This window comes from Sinohyriopsis cumingii, chromosome 10, assembly GCF_028554795.1.
Source record: "Sinohyriopsis cumingii isolate HCF-2022 chromosome 10, ASM2855479v2, whole genome shotgun sequence".
Lineage (NCBI taxonomy): Eukaryota > Metazoa > Mollusca > Bivalvia > Unionida > Unionidae > Sinohyriopsis > Sinohyriopsis cumingii.
In genome coordinates, this window is record NC_142970.1 from 5,433,105 (window position 1) to 5,445,850 (window position 12,746).

General features: G+C 35.8%; 1 protein-coding gene across 1 annotated transcript in view; it reads right to left on the reverse strand.

The window, feature by feature from the left end:
* Nucleotides 1–10,761, reverse strand: part of LOC149789519 (CD63 antigen-like) — a 31,051-nt gene extending 20,290 nt beyond the window's left edge. The window contains exons 1-4 of the mRNA XM_089971567.1: nucleotides 10,358–10,761; nucleotides 6,875–7,063; nucleotides 5,033–5,107; nucleotides 1,183–1,278 (exon numbers count right to left, since the gene is read on the reverse strand). Coding sequence (XP_089827693.1) covers nucleotides 1,183–1,278; nucleotides 5,033–5,107; nucleotides 6,875–7,063; nucleotides 10,358–10,420 — 423 coding nt within the window. The 5' untranslated portion in view covers nucleotides 10,421–10,761. The remainder of the gene's footprint in view (nucleotides 1–1,182; nucleotides 1,279–5,032; nucleotides 5,108–6,874; nucleotides 7,064–10,357) is intronic.
* Nucleotides 10,762–12,746: the final 1,985 nt, after the last annotated feature.

A 12,746-nucleotide genomic window follows, 5' to 3' on the forward strand; every position in this document is an offset into this window, starting at 1 on the left:
GGACATGTGGAGTCGATTGATAGCCTTAGCGTCTGTTTGGCACTGATAGTGAAATCTGATAACGAGGGAGAATAATGAAGAATTAACCGTTTCATAAATAACATGAAATTTAGGTTGTCTCTATTTATATTTATTTAAAAGGGAGAAAATAGCTCCAGAGACGTATGGAACGAATGAGTGATGTTATTCTGAGACCTATACGGAGAAGCATAGAGAAGAGTGCAGTGAGACATATAATCCTGTGACGCAACCCTGCGACGTATTAATTTCTGAAGAAGTATTTTGAGAGTGTCCTGAGACAGGTGGTAGAAAGTATCATCCCGAGATCCAAGGAAGCAAAAACAGACTGAGGACGAGCAGGTTATGAAATCATACAAGATGTTGACTTCGATTGTTCACTCGATCATATGATGAACTAATTCAATTTTAATCTATTTGCGTTTCTTTCTTTTTCGGTGAAAGTTAAATTTCTAAAAGCAGAGTACATTCCTGATGTAATGAATTCTCACAGTGTTTGTATGTAATTGATTAAATTGTTTGTTTACATGTACGGGGGCTCGTGTTGGTTTGTTCTATATACCTGCTCAGATCTCTATCTATCCCACCTATAAGTTTCACCCCTTATATTTATATTTACTCGAACCGGGCAATAACATCGAGGGCGGTCAACCCCTAGATAACGAAAACCAAATACGGAGGGACATTCACTCCCCCGTGTAACAGACATTTTGTTAATACTGAGTTTGAAGATAAACAGGGAAAATATCTCCCATCTTCCTTTGATGATGAGTCTAAACTTGACGCTTAAAGCCTTCCCCCCCCAATATAATTCAATTTAGATTCAGCTGCATGGGTGATGTATCTGTAATACTTGTCAACATAAATATCCACAATTATTTAGAATTCTATCTGAACAGGAAAGTCTGATATTCATTTCAGCTACACACACACACTAATGAGTACTTCTGTTTAACAGGCGAGGTCACATAATAAATCAGATTACTAAATTTAGAGTAATATTCCATGAAAGATGAAGTTGAAGATGTGCAACTTTCAAAAACTGCAACATAGCAATTTTAGACTGATGACAATTAGAGCAAAATGGAAAAGTGACAACCTACACTGCACGTCATGGGGATATAAGAAACAACAGCTACTAGAATTGTTTTTTATGGGTATTACCTCTTTCTGAAGATCATCCCAGATGTTGGGAGTCTTGGGATTTAGCCTTTGCTTGTCAAGACTAGAAAGCATCAGTTTTTCCACACTGCTGGTAACCTGAGGATATAAATAAATACATAGATAAGTACACCATACATGCCAATCCCTGGCAAGGAAAAAGTGTAATCCACATATAACACCATACAAATCCAATGAGCATGTGTACAAAATTTTTTACCCCTCTGGTCTTTCAGCTTCAAGTTTTCATATGCAGCACTTTTAGATTTAAAAGCAACAGACTCGTGTTGCATTTCAAAACACTTTGTACCAGCTGAGACCATGAATGTTTTGCACACCAGTAGAGCACTAAGTACTAGATTACTGAGACTGGATATGAATTCTGATGTATTTTTGTTAACAATACTGAACAACCTCTCAGCCAGCATTTGAATCTTAAAGAACCAATATTCCTTTCATAACCTGACAAAGAAGACAATTTTTTCCAGTTACTGGGTCATTTAGCTGGGAAATAAGATGAAGAAAAAAATCAACTATATCGCATGAAGTACATTGTAAGGTAGAATGCCACGCATTTTCCTAGATACTTCAGGCATTTTCCTAATTTACTGGCAGCCTTTCGTACAGCATGATGCATCAAATGACAGACAACTGTGATATACACCGATGAGGCATTTTTCAAAATACAGAATGCAACTCCTTTATGAGTTCCAGTCATTACTGATACAGCATCAGCTGAAAACCCCATACAGTTCTGCCAATTTGTTTTTTTCAAAGCATTATCATACAAATCAAAAATGTATTCTACAGTGGAATCTACTGTTAATTCTGGTAATGAAACAAGAGCACTCTGACTTTGCCCTTTCATTGTCAAAGTCTCTTATACAGACAGTACAACTTTGTGTCATTATGATCACTGCTCCCACCTGTGACAATATTAAACGATCCAATTTTCATGGCTTCTGCAATTTTAATTTGGAATCAGGAAACAGCTGTCTGAATAAAAGGACCAACATAGTCTTCTACTGCCAAGGGTTGTCCATGTTCTTTTAAGAACTTGCTAAATAACAAATCTGCATTTATAACATTTGTGTCCACAATAAAGTTTTGCCTTAAAAAGAAGTTACCTTAGTACTGGAGTTTGTATAATTCAAGATATTTTAGTTTCAAAGTGTTGCTCCAGATTCAATTTACCAATTTACCATCATGAATATTAAAATCCTTTCCACACAGCCTGCAATGGGCATGAATGTGCCCTAGAATGGAAAGCTGTGTTATGTAATTCATGTATTCATCTCTGAATCAGTTTTTCGTCTTTATTTAATCCATCTGTGAAATTGTTTGAAAATCATTTTTGCTCATGCACACCCATGAACTAGAACAAATCTGACTTAACTTTTAGCGCCAAATACCTACAAACTGGTTCTGTACCAAATATGAATTAGAACAAATCTGCGAGTAAAGATTAAAGATTAGAAAACCAGTCTGTTATCTCCTAAGCCATACACTGCTATAAATAGAATTTGAGGTCAAAAATTTGAAAGTAGAAACTAGCACGTTGTCTTGAAAATAAGACAGCAGCTATAAATAGAACATAATACTATTAGGAAAGTACATGCAAGTCTATGGAAAAGCGTACTCTTATGTCGTAGTTGCGTAGAAGCCATCGTTTCTAGAATACATTCTGATATCAATAAAAACGAAAAAACAAATTACTGATTTGTTTGGGAGGGGGATATATCGAAATCGGGTATTCCATATACATTTACGTGTAGTGTAAGGTGTAAATTAGTGGAAAAACGATTCTGCCAAAAGCATAATGGTTGGCCATGTATGCAACATCCATACAAGTATTAACAAGACACATAACTGGTACTAATGTCACACAAATTGCTTATCTAACTTACCTGACCAGTTCATGAAGCAGGCTTACGAGGTATTTGTAAAAACACATCCTATGTAATCTGTCACATAAGCATTCTCTCATGATTTTGCCTATTTTACTCTATATTGTCTCTCACTCATGTTCAAAAGTCTTCCTTGTCTTGACGATAATAAACTCAAAAGATAAAATACTAGAACTTCATGTGTGGTGAAAAAGATTAGTCCAGGGGTCGGCAACCTAAGGTATGCATGCCACATGGTGGCACGTCAAGAGGTTTTGTGTGGCACACAAAAAGCAGCCAAAAATCTTGATTATAACAGTGTTACTCTCTTACTGGTGGCACATGCTCTTTTATTTTCTAATTAACCCAGAAAAAAGTGTCACACTATGTGAAAATAGGTTGCCGACCCCTGGATTAGCCTTTCAAATGCAAGAACACTTCACGAACGTGTGGATTCCACATACTTTTTGAACTTGATGATACAAACCAACATTCAATTGTGACTAAAACCTGAATCAGAATGACTTCCAAAGCAATATTAAACTCAGCCAATAAAATGAGCGATCACCTATAAAAATACATGACTTTCCTCATCTAAGCAGTCCCAATCTTGACGATAGATCCACATATTAAGTTTGATCAAGATCAGATTAAGAATACGAGTTCCACAGTAGTAAATGATCAGCTAATCAGATAAAAGATTACATTAGTAATATTTGTCGATCTCATTCATTACCAAACCCATCCAAGATCTTGATAATATAAACCCACATTTCGTGTTTGATCAATATGGAATCAGAAATACTATTTTCAGATTTGTCAGAAGTTTCAACACATGGATCTTGCTCATTGTCAAACTTGTCAAATATCTTGATGATAAATCTGATCTCACACTGATCAGAAATCTGACACCCATAGTGGTAACATGCTCAGCTAATCAGAAAGAATCAGCTCATTAATATGCATAAATCTCTTGGATCTTGCTCATTATCAAACTCTATGGAGATCCTGATGATACTTGGATACAAAATCATCTCGTAAGCATGGATCTTTATAAAATTAATACACAATATTAATGATACAATATATCCATATATTCCAATTTTGATCAAAATCAGATCAGAAATATTGAGTAGTGACTAGCTGAAGACGAAATAAAAATTTTAAGACTAGGTATCATTTTGTTAATTAAATTAAAAATTCTAACCCCATATTCCTTCAAAAATTACCTTGTTTTATATTAATGTTCCTGTAATAAATTGACAAACAGTTTCACCCCCAGTTATGTCTGGTTCCTTTACTCCAGAAGAGAAACCTGACTCCATGGATTTAACATTTTACTTTTCATTAACATCTTAATTCACTCTTAATATAAACGTAGGAGCCCAATGTCAAAAAGAATTTAAAGGAAGTCAAGAGAAGATCATTTCTTCTTTATAACTGTTGAAGTGTTGAAACAATCATTATTCTGCAGTGATAAAAAGATTTTTAAATTAGCTGCTATGGTGAACATATTGGATGTCAGATTGGTGCCATTTTCATTTAGAACCTACTCAATGTCATAAAAAGTCTTCTAGTGAAATTCCATGCTGATATGACCATCCATTCTGAAAAGTATGATAAAATTTTCATAAAGACTATACTGAAAACCCCATCTCAATATGACCATCCATTCTGGCGAAGTGATAACAATTGTTAAGACGGCTACTGTGGCAGCTATACTGCATGCATAAGCAGCGCCATTTTCGTTTAGGACCAAAACATAAAAAAAACTTTCAGCTGCAAGCCCCATGTCAATATGACCTTCTGATCAGGATGAAAAGTGATATAAAAAAAATCAAGATTGCTGTTGTGGTGGTCAAATAGCTTGTCAAAAAATGTTGGAAACAACATGGTGGACATACATCAGCAACACTAGACGCCACCTCCATGAAATATAGTGACACATAAAATATTGGAAGCAATACCTGGCTTTTCAGCACAAATCCTGCGATTCCTCCAGCGATTTCCAGGATGAAGATGATGGCCAGCAAAGCAGCATACTGCAGAAAGAAAGCATCAATTCATCACTGGGATTTTTAATCAAGTAGCCCAAATTGGCAGAAAAAAGTGGAAGGTGTGGGGGAAAAAATGTCAAATTTTAAATTTTGTTTTTTTTCCCCATTAAAAACTAGGAATACTATCATTACTGTGAATTCCCTGACAATTACAAAAAAAAATTAACTCCATACAATTTATGTGCTAATTAAAATTATAATTTTAAGGTATAAATTATTCTGAACAAAATTAATAACCATATAGTCACATTGCTGCTCTCAGTAAATGCAGTGGTGGACAGGGTAAGTATGGTACACTAGGTTGCAAAATATTACTGCTTACCAATAAAGAATACTTCCATGGTAAGTTTTCAAAATTTTCTTCGACAAATAAATTCTGGTTGCTAATGTGGGGTTTATTTTTGTTCTTGTTCCTAAAACTATATCACCATTTCAAGCTCATGTACAAAAATCACCAGTGACCAGCTGTAAATGATGTAATGACATTTCTGTAAATTTCAGGCAAGTTCACAAACTATGGCAGACAGTATCTTGTCTGTGCATAGCATCAACCAAAATCGTTGATTAAAGCCCATAAATCTCCGCTATTGCTAAAGATGAACGCTAGCCATGACCAGAAATTTCCTTCGACCTTACTCTTGGGTTTTACATGAATGTGTGAATTGCATATCTTAAACAAAACCAACATGAGTACTCCAACCTATGCATCAGTTTGACTCTCGGAAATTTGGCTTCAAGTGACAAATACCAAATATTTTTCAATGGTGGTCTGAAAATGACTAAATATTCAAATTTAGAATCCTGAAATTTTCAACAAAGGAGTCGATGACCCTCAAGTTTTTAGTCATGATCCAAATTATAATAAGCATGCAACTATTGACTGGAGAAAGTATAGAGACTAATAATGTAACTTTAAATCTATTTTCCTTCTGCTCAAATAAAAAGTCTACATTGTCACTTTTTATCACCTATATATTGTTATACCTATATATTGTTTTAACTGTTTTATACGGATGGAAGATTTTGACATTAAATTCTGTCATATACCTTTCATAAAAATGGTGTAATTCAAGCTATAACACTTTAAGACAGGAATGTTGTGTGTGTGTGTGCGATTTGGACTTTTTAATGTAACTTTAAAAAAAATTAAATCGTATCACTATAATGTCTGCAGTGGGGCAGTTTATAGTGATGACTAGCACTGGGGCGTCATGCCACAGACACGTAGCACATGTCCCACCCAGTCACATTATCCTGACACCAGTCCGACCAGTCCTAACTCTAACCTCTTAATGCTAAGCGCCAAGCGAGGCAGCTGTTAGTACCATTTTTGTAAAGTATTTGGTAAGACTCGGCTGGGGATTGAACCCACGACCCTCAGCATCCAAGGTTAAGACAGAAATGACTGCACCAGTATAAATATATCATCTTCAGAATTCATCATTTCATAATTTAATGTTATCATCTCGAAATATTTTCTTTATTTTTCATGAATGTCATTTTCACATGCATGTCAAATTTAGGTCTTTCCTTGAAAGTTAGATGGGTTACAATGTCCTAAAATATATAAACTTTGTGGCATTTAAAAACTAAAAGCAAATTTAAACTGGTCAAAACAAAAATAAAATTAAAATGTGTAAATACCAAAGAAATTACAATGAAAAGAAAACTATTTATTCATAATCATTTATTTAAAAATCATAATTACCGATTTGTATGGATTTTAATTTGACAGGTCAAAGTGCTACTTACAATCATAACACAGGTGTGGTTCTCTCTAATTGCTCCACAGCATCCGAAGGCAGCGATCAAGAAAACAATCACGCCCACCGATATAAGCAGTGCTGCTGCAGAATCGAATGAGCCATCTATAAGCTGAAAGTACTTCTTCAGTTCTATTTGTACATATGCTCCGCATGCTATAAGAGCTATTCCTACTAACTGAAAAAGAAAAAGAAAACATTGCTGTCAGAGGAACTCTTTTCAAATTTAAGTCAACAGGTGGTGACCTTGGCAATTTGTGAGGCAATTTCAAATCCTACATGTACGTCACCAAGCTCTATAACTTTTATAGTATCAATTGTTATGAGAGATTGCCCATTCTGCCTACAAAAAAAGCAGTCTCTCAAGACAGGTGGTCTATCATAACAGGTCTGTACAAAAAGATCATTTTCCATTTTCTGAACAATTGAAAGAAATAACCACAATCAATGTACATATATTCTATTCTTTATTAATAGTTCTTGCTAAATTACTGTAAGCATTCATCTGAAAATAAAATTATATAGCAATAAAAATATAATCATTAAATATGAAATCACATTTATATTTGAAGATCACATGTACAGAAGATCACATGTACACTATTAGCACATGAAATCATTTCAGATTTACTCCTTTTCCTTTCTAACAATGTAAATTTGCTATACCAACATTTAATCTGCTACTTCACAAGTGATATGGTCTTTTTCACTTCTTTCAGTTAATTTAATTATTTTGTCCAGCATTAAAATTTGTCTAGTTGGAGGTTCTTCCATTATTATTAAGGTACAAGGTATTAACATTACTACTGCTCAGAAGGAAAACAGACAAAAGCTTGGTGATTGGGATGTAATCACTAACATTGGGGGGGGGGGGAGAAGAGAACAAACATCACAAACCTTTAACACTATTAATCAAATCAAGCAAACAATTCTCACTTGCTGGTTTCCTTATTCACCTCCAAGCGATATGAAATAAATATCAAGACACAACAACAAACAAGACCACTACCTTAATTTTGGCACTGCTATGGCAATTAGCAACATGTACATTAGCCTGGTCCACTAAGTATCACCTGTCACTATATACAATATACATACAGGTAGCCAGAACATCTTTTATGTTTGTTTATGATAAAAGCAATCTCAACTATTCAAAGGTTGCTGTTACAAATGATTATCAAAAGGTCAGTGGTGTCCATCTCTACTCACAATACGGTCATACATAGAGCTGGATACAGGGTCCTACTCATACAAATGGCCCATGATAAGGCTGTGAAGGAAGCTAAGTGCCGGAATCATCTCCATAGTCTCGTTTACAACAGAAAATATAAAACACTAGGCAATCATACAATTATTATTTTTATATTTTAGAATGGTGTAAGTGATCACTGTTACAGGGGATTAAAATTTAAATAAAAGTAGAGTTTATCCCCATTTTTGCAATGTGGTCATCCAAAGCAGTGTCAAAATGAATATTCTGACAAGATATCATGGTCGCTGGTTGCTCATTACAGTGTTTATATAGTAAAATCAATCCATGCATTACGATTTTGGTCAGAAACGACAAGTGGTCGCTCATAACAGGTTTACATAAGAATCTGAGGATTTTCCTACAATTATCTATATGGAGGCATCGAATCAATGGAATTGGAAAAAATTTATGTGTGCCACCTACAAATTTTGAATGTCTGAAATAAACGAAAAAAACTATTTTGATATTTTAAAGTCACTGGGTAATGTTGTGAAGTCAGTTGAACCCATCATAAAAGTTTGCATGCAATTATGTTTATTGTTCGAGTTCCCAAAAAAGAACCACAATGAGACCAATTTTTCATTTTTAGTAGTCCTCTATTTATTGTGCTTTATTTTTTTCTTACCTGCATTCATGCTCGAAATTGGGAATTTTTAGACAACTTTGAAAATACAGATTATCTGAACTGGAAATGGGGATGAAGTTTGCTCCCCACCCACTTCCCAAGTACATGAAAATCCCTGGAATTGGCAAAGTCATTTGTTATGGCTATCTGAACTGCATAGATCTGCATGGCAGAATTGTCAACAATTACCCACTGTCAAACTTATGCCATCTAATCTTCTCGTCACACTGGCCATCCTCAAATAAACGCCTTTTACCTTCATTTCTTCTGAGGGTAGTTGATATTAGTGAAGTTATAACAATAAATGAGCCCACATATATGAACGTCAAACAATTTAACTCTCAAAAGACATTTCCAGTATTTACAGGGTCAGAAAAACATGTTCAACGTGTTAGCCCAACAGCTCAGTTGCAATTTTTACTTGCCCATCATCTCTTTTATTCATTATAGAAGAGTTATATGAAAATTAACAGATAATAGACAACCCAAATGTAAAGACTAATTTCTGCTTGTCTGAAGCCAAACCAGGTTTAGCAAAGAATTTAAGCTATTGTCTGAGTGAGTGAGCACTGACACACGAGTCAATTTCATCACCAGGTGGCTTATAATCATAAGACAAGAGGGCATGAGGGGGGATGATCAGCTGCAGTTGCAGGGACTTTAAAGATTGCTTCTATTTGGGACTAGAATTCCTTCTGTTATTTTAAAACTTTCCGCATGTTACCTGTCCTTGCATCTGTCTCTTGAGCTGAAGACAACAGAGTCATCAAGGAAGTCAAACCAAAATGTCCATTTATGACGCATGTATGAGAATACCATTAGATCAGCCAGAGAATCCTGATTTACAGATTAATGGAAATTGTTTTGATCCTTGTTTGTAGCTGAAAAACTTCTTACATTTACATGAAATAATTATATCTGAAAACAAAACTCATGTTTGCTCTACATTTTTTTTGGGGGGGGTGTGATATGATTGTAAAAGGCAAGCCCTTATCAAATCACAAGCTTAAGAGTACAAGTGGGGACACCATGCTATTTCTACAGAGTAGTTGATAGTTTGAGTGGCTACTTTGCACAAATTTTACTATTCCCACCCAATTTTAGATATTTCGACGACATACATGCACGAATGTTAAAATATCTCAAATGGGGGGTGGGAAGGGTCGGAGGAAACTAGGTCCGCATCATACTGTATCAAAAGGTCTCTATAAATTTCGTTTCCTCCACATATTCACTTCAACGCAATTTTATGTAAAAACTGAAAAATAAACTGATAAATACGCTGTTCCACTATAAACTTGTCATGGGTTTCTACACTGAAGATTTCCAACGCATATCTGGAACCGCACCCTCGAGGTTCGTGGCCTTTTCTTACTGCGTTTGTGCTCAACTCATTATCTTGACAAGTTTTCATCTCTCACAACTTTCTTTTGTTGCTCTGTTTTTGCTATACTAATGAATCTAAAATTCTGTTCTCATGCTAAAATAGATACAGACTGTTTAATGAGACCTTTTGTACAACGTAACAACGCACTGTACATGCCACCTACATATAACGTTCAATCATGGGGCAAATATATTATCCAAATACTCACCACAAACAACAAATTAAAACTGAATATCAGAATCTTCACAAATTTCATTCCGCCTTCAACCATTCTGAAATGTTGTAATTTGCTGTCTTCCAGAGAGAAAAAATAGGCGAATTAACGATTCCTTTTCTTGAATTTCTTCTTGGCTAATTGTGCAGGTCCGATACACAACAAATTTCCGCGAATAGCCTTTTCACACCGTTATCCTTACACTGTGTCCTTTTTTGTGGCAAAATAAAACTAATAAACTTAATAGGTAACAATCCTTTCCCTAAATAGATTAAACACCCTTTACGAAACGTTCTTTTCTTTTCTAAGATCACCAACAGTATGGTCCTTTTTATAGAAAATGAATTTTATCTGTGAATCATTTCAACGTGCAGTTGTGTAAGTGGCGGATAAATATTCGAGCATGAGTCAAAAGGTAGTCACATGAATGGCAACGTCATCAGCATGTGACCCTGACCCGAATAATAGATCCATAGCGGTGTGATTAAAATGTTTTGAAATAAATAACATACGCCAGCAATATACATAAGTCGCGAGGCCTTTTAGGATCTGTGTATTAGTTTTAATTGATTTTGTGAGGTTTACCGCCTTGATTCAGCACATGATTGCGATACGTGGCTGCCAGTGTGTATTTTGTCGCAGGAATAGCCACTGACCCATGTGAAGCTGTTCAGCACTAAACTTTATTGCATATCCACTTTGGTCGACCTAGACTCGAACCGACGCTGACAGACAGAGGTGAGATGTGAGTTTGCTGTAAAGGCAAAGGCCAGTAGTCCCAGGGCCTGCCTTAGGTCGATTGGACCGATTAGGCCTAATTGGGCCCCGTGATCACAGGAGTCCCGCGTGTTGGTAATTTTTTTATTTAAAAATAGACATGTAGAGAGCACGTAATTTTAAAGCGATGGAAGAAAATTTTAATTTCAGTATCAAATAATACTTACTTAAAATTTATTTCCAAAGGAGTGCTCACACGGGGCCCCACCAAAATGATCAAAATCGGGCCCCGCGTTTGCAAAAGGCCGTTACTAATGTGTCACCTCACCTACGCGCATACGCAATGCAGATCGCTCCGGTGGCCTAGTGTTTACAGAGTCCGCCTCGAATGTGGGAGGTCATGGGTTTGATTCCCGGCCGAGTCATACCAAAGACTTACAAAAACGGTACTTACAGCTGCCTCGATTGGTTCTCAGCATTAAGAGGTTAGTGTTAGGACTAGTGTCAGGATAATGTGAATGGGTGGGACGTCATGCTACATGTCTGCGGCATGATGCCCCAGTGCTTGACATCACTATAAACTGTTACACCGCAGACATCGTAGCGATATGACTTGTGTTTTTTAAAGCTGCGTTAAAAATCCAAAGCACACACACACACACACACACAGGGGATTTAAAAAAACGTTACCAAACCACCGAACACCAACATTGCCTTAGCTTCTCGGTACGCAAAAGATCATAAGGTAGATTTTATTGAATGCTTGAGAGGAATAATAATAATAATAATAATAATAATAATAATAATAATAATAATCCACGTATTGCGCTCATTTCGAGACGGTTCAAAGACAGGCAGCAAGATCTGTATACAGTGAAGCAGCGTGTGTCACCAAACTCTTAAATGACATGCCCATTATAATCAGGGACGTCATTTCAACTTTTTTCAAGTGGGGGGGGGGACGAAACTTGATTCATGCAAATATCAACACGCTGGCTCAGGCTAAATAACAGATTAGTGAGATAGTAATAGCAGGGACATCATTTCAATGGGGGTGGGGGGAATCAAAACTTTACGATCTTGTTAATTTTCGTATTTAGGCTAAGCAATCTTACAGCACATGCAAATTCAATGACGTCCCTGATTATGATCATACTGACCTTTCTCAACAAATTTGTCATGGGGTTAGTGCCGGCTCTCACGAAATATATTTCTAAAACCATTATGACAAACACGCGAAATTAAAGCTTGAAACTTTTCCTAATTTTGAAACAATACACACTGAATAAAAATCACGTAAGAAATAACAGTAGATATTTTGTTGTTGAGCAATGTAGAACATAACAATTTAGAAATTCTTTCTTCGTCAAAACTGTGGACTGGAATCATCTTCGTGACAGTGACAGTGTTCCGTGTGTTTGTATAGCTTCAAAACAGCACTTGAACAATTCTGCTATTAGAGTATCTCTCTTCCGGTGCAGATTTTCAGCTGTAATTGGCCCAGGACGTTCAGATTCAGATTCATTTGATTCTTAACATAGAAATTGACAAAGAATATGAGAATGCATTTGTGGAATTTTTGGCATATTTTAGCAAAAATGGCGGACAAATAACCGGCGGGAATAACTTTAGAATTTGTATAGAAAACAGCATGGTTTTTTGGTAA